Source organism: Atta cephalotes, assembly GCF_000143395.1.
Source record: "Atta cephalotes unplaced genomic scaffold scaffold00006, whole genome shotgun sequence".
Classification (NCBI taxonomy): domain Eukaryota; kingdom Metazoa; phylum Arthropoda; class Insecta; order Hymenoptera; family Formicidae; genus Atta; species Atta cephalotes.
In genome coordinates, this window is record NW_012130070.1 from 5,721,781 (window position 1) to 5,725,784 (window position 4,004).

At 33.5% G+C, this 4,004-nt stretch overlaps 1 protein-coding gene across 1 annotated transcript; it reads right to left on the reverse strand.

Annotated features, from left to right (window-relative positions):
• Positions 1 to 133: 133 nt before the first annotated feature.
• Positions 134 to 4,004, reverse strand: LOC105626766 (negative elongation factor B). Its single transcript, XM_012208062.1, has 8 exons — positions 3,876 to 4,004; positions 3,302 to 3,781; positions 3,076 to 3,243; positions 2,615 to 2,740; positions 2,273 to 2,542; positions 853 to 1,137; positions 534 to 734; positions 134 to 298 (listed from the first exon to the last, which is right to left on the reverse strand). The coding sequence occupies exons 1-8, from the start codon at positions 4,002 to 4,004 to the stop codon at positions 134 to 136; spliced, it is 1,824 nt and encodes a 607-aa protein (XP_012063452.1).

Here is a 4,004-nt window from a genome sequence, read left to right on the forward strand (position 1 = left end):
TATATATATATATATATATATATATATATATATATATATCAATGATAGTACACATCACAGTATGATCACTCTTTCTTGTACTCGTAAACTGAGGAAGCTCAAATCACTTTTTTTTATCTTGCATTAGATATTATTAAAGTGTGCTCGATGTTGATGGTGGCATTCCAGTAAACACTGAAGGAGAACAGTCTAGACTTAACGGATCCATTTGAGCTGCCACTGCTAATTGATCTTCTGTAGCATGATTACCAACTTTGTCACGTAGAGATTCGTAAAGAGTGTGGACTGCTTCGTTATGCTGTAAATTTAAAAAAAACATTAAATCAATAACAGTGGGATGTCATCTGACTCTGTGTAAAAGCGACGGATTCTTAATCAATAGGTCATGAGTTAAATTCCATATAAAAGGAAAAATTTCGTGATCGTAATGTTTAAGATTACTACATATATAATAAAAACAGAGTATCTTTATACTCAGTTATCCCATCTAATAAACATATAACGAACTTTTTCCGAATATTGTAAAATATTACCTGACTTGTTGGTTGTAAGGCTTTCAATAATGAATGTAATCGCGTGGATGGTAATTTAGGATGTATGTACCAAAGTAATTTTAACAGATGTCGTGTGACGTTGTCCCTTCCTAAACCGGCCAAGAAGAATTCGTCAAAAATTACTGTACAAAACGATTCGTTTGAAAATTCGTCAGCCATATTTAATATTAATAATGAAACCTGTAATTGAAAATCAATGACTTTATCAATACAAAAATTTGTAATTGATATATCAATTGTGATAAATAATGACGTCGCTCGATAGTAAGATAGTAAGATAATACAACAAATATGTTACCAGTGTGTGTAAAAATGGATCTTCAAAAGCTCGTTGTGCTTGGCAGTTTGGCAATGTGGCCAGGACTCTCATCAAACCTCTAGCATCTCCCCTACCCCTTCCAACCCCACCGCCACCTCCTACATGCAATGCATAATACATGGAGAGAACTGCCGCTACTCCAGAAAGCTGAGCGTACGCTTGGCACGCATCAGGAGGTGGTCCAGAATGTTCTATAATTGCGATTGCACTTTCCCTTTCATCAGGTGGAAGTCTACAGTTGAGTTGCCTTATTTGATCATCAACCTAAGAAATCATTATTATTTTTATATATCGGTATTTTTATATTCTTCTTTAAGTGCCCCAGAAAAGATTTTAGATTTTTAGATTTTAGATTTTTTTGGAGGTAAAATTGCCATAAAAGATTTGTTTATGAGAAGTTCGAAATGATTATACTGAAAATCATACTAAAAGTCTTGACCATCAGGATTTAGAAAACTTTCCAGCTTCAAAAAACTGATAAAAAATGCAGTTTTTAAAAAATATTTGAGGAAGTATTTATTTTATCGAAATAAAGATCATTATCAAAATGAAAACTGATAAAATTACGAACAATTTTTTTCTTAAGATCGTACAATCAATATTTTATCATATAATAATTTCCATGATAGAATTTTTTTAAGAATGTATTTTTGGTTATTTCGAAAATAAAATGATTTTTCACACTTTTTTTGTAAATATCTTGGATCTGGTTACTTTTATGTACATTGTATATATTGCGTTCTTTTTGATAATGATCTTTATTTCAATAAATTAAATATTTTCTGAGATTTTTGAAAGACTTTTTTATGAGTTTTTTGAAGCTGGAAAGTTTTCCAGCTTCCAGGTCCACTGACAGTCAGGACTTTTAGTGTGTTGTATAATATGTCATTTCCCTTCACAACTTCCCTTAAAAATCAAATCTTTTATGGCAATATTTTTTACCTCCTAAACGCAAGAAAAATTTAATTTTCCTGGGCTATATGCACCAGCGTGTAGATGCCTTCCTTTCATATATCTTTGCGCACACATTGACAAGATATATGGGGACTACAGTTTAAATGCCGATTTCGAACATCAATTTTTAGTAGAAAGTTTCTTGGGAAAGTATACTACTTGATGGTTTGCCTTCCAAGAGAAGCTACGAGTACAAAAATTTTCTGCCGCAGATTGAACCCGAGATCTCTAGGGTTATATTCAAATTTCCCATCCAAGTATCACTCTATTCATATTGTTTACTGAACGTTACACAACAAAGAATACGACACCTGGATGGGAATCTGAACATGTCCTAATACAGTAGACCAGTGCACAGTCTGCTACACTGTGCTCATACTCCTTTTTTTATATTATATTAAATTATAAACTCTATATAACATTTTAATTATTTCATATAAATTACCATGAGTGACATAAGTGCTGGCAGGAACTTTGTGACAACTTGACTGTCCAGTTTTGGTTCCTTAAAGTCTTGCGAATCAATCATTTGCCAAGCAGACAGTCCTAACGCGAGCATTCTTAACAACAATACGAGCACTGCATTTTCTCTAGGTAATGCTTCACAATTTATCAAATGAAGCGCTATTTTGATTGCACTGCTAGCGAGAAAATTCACTGCATAGGGATCGCACAAAATCATACTTAGGTCCCCTAACACCTGCTCCTGTCCTCTCTACAAAACTACAAATCAATATCTCTTTCTTTACGCAAATAATGTTATAAAACACGATTTTGATTCAATTACCTTAATACTGTCCAAAAAGCCTTGCAATTCACGAGATCTTTTAACATCCACATTTTTTTCTCTGATGCATGCGTCCAGACACCACGTAAACTTATGACATGGATCTACAGAAATAATATCTTGCACCTGACAACAAATAGCACACTCAATAAAATTAAAGCGATGCAAATTAAGTTATATATCAAGTTATATTAGAATGTTGCATAGCTCCATGTAGAAGTGATAGATTTATAATTGAGTTTGATTGGGATTGATCCTACATACAGATTTCAATCTTCAAACAATAACAATAAAAAAAACGATTCTCCAGAATAAAAATTGGATTAGATTTAAAACTTCTTTGCTGGAGAGAGTTTACAACTTCTTTCCACAAAAATTATATTATAATTGTAATGCAATTTGAAAACTGATATCTCTCGAGCTGACAAAATAAAATAAATAAACATGTTGAATATATTTACCTCTAAATCATGTAACGCCATTAACAGTTCTGCTCTGAGAGTACAGTAGTGGATATTCTTTGTGCGTAAAAATAAAGTCCTTAAAAACTGCAGTACCATATCATACAATTTTACACTATGTCCAATCATATGAGCTAACTTCTGTACAACTTCACCTTGTCTTCTCACCTATGCAAAATGAGAGAATTATACAATGCTAATTCAAGTACAACCAATTATAATATACCTTCGGAGATGGCATAAAAAATAGACTGTTCAAATTGCGATGATCAAATAGAATCTGTTCTTTCTCAATGATATAACGACTGAACAACGGCGAGACTTCATCGCCAAAAAGACTTTGATTATCCTTCCATATCTGACGTTTTACTTCTGTATCAGCGTCATTGTATAATTCTCTTTCTCTAACTAACACTCGCAAATATTTGTCATCAATGTGTAAGGTATTCTTTAGGATGCACATAACAACAGGTCGCAAAGCGTTAACTCTAACAGCAGGAAAACTTTTCGATAACAATTCCTTCATTCTCTTGTCTCCAGAGGAACCTTTATCTGCCCTTTCCACGCCGATTTCATCAATTTGTTTGATCAGTTTCTCCCGCAGCTCTTCGAGAACAGAGGCATGGAAATCTAACCTTCTGACTCCATGCAGATCGAGTAAAGGTAACATAGGCCGTAATGATGGTAGTAATATGCCATTTTCCAACTGAAATGAAACATTATTGCTTTGCAAAACGCTGTATATTTACTAACTTATGCTATACTCGATGAGTGATGTTGTTCTTTGATTGATTTTGTACCTGAAATCCCTCGATAGCTTTCAATGGATCTGTACAACTTGTTAAAGCGTCTCTCAAATACACTTGTCCTGGTATACCAAGATCCTCCAGTCCATTGCCAGTCTCACCATTACTCTTCGCTGAATTCAT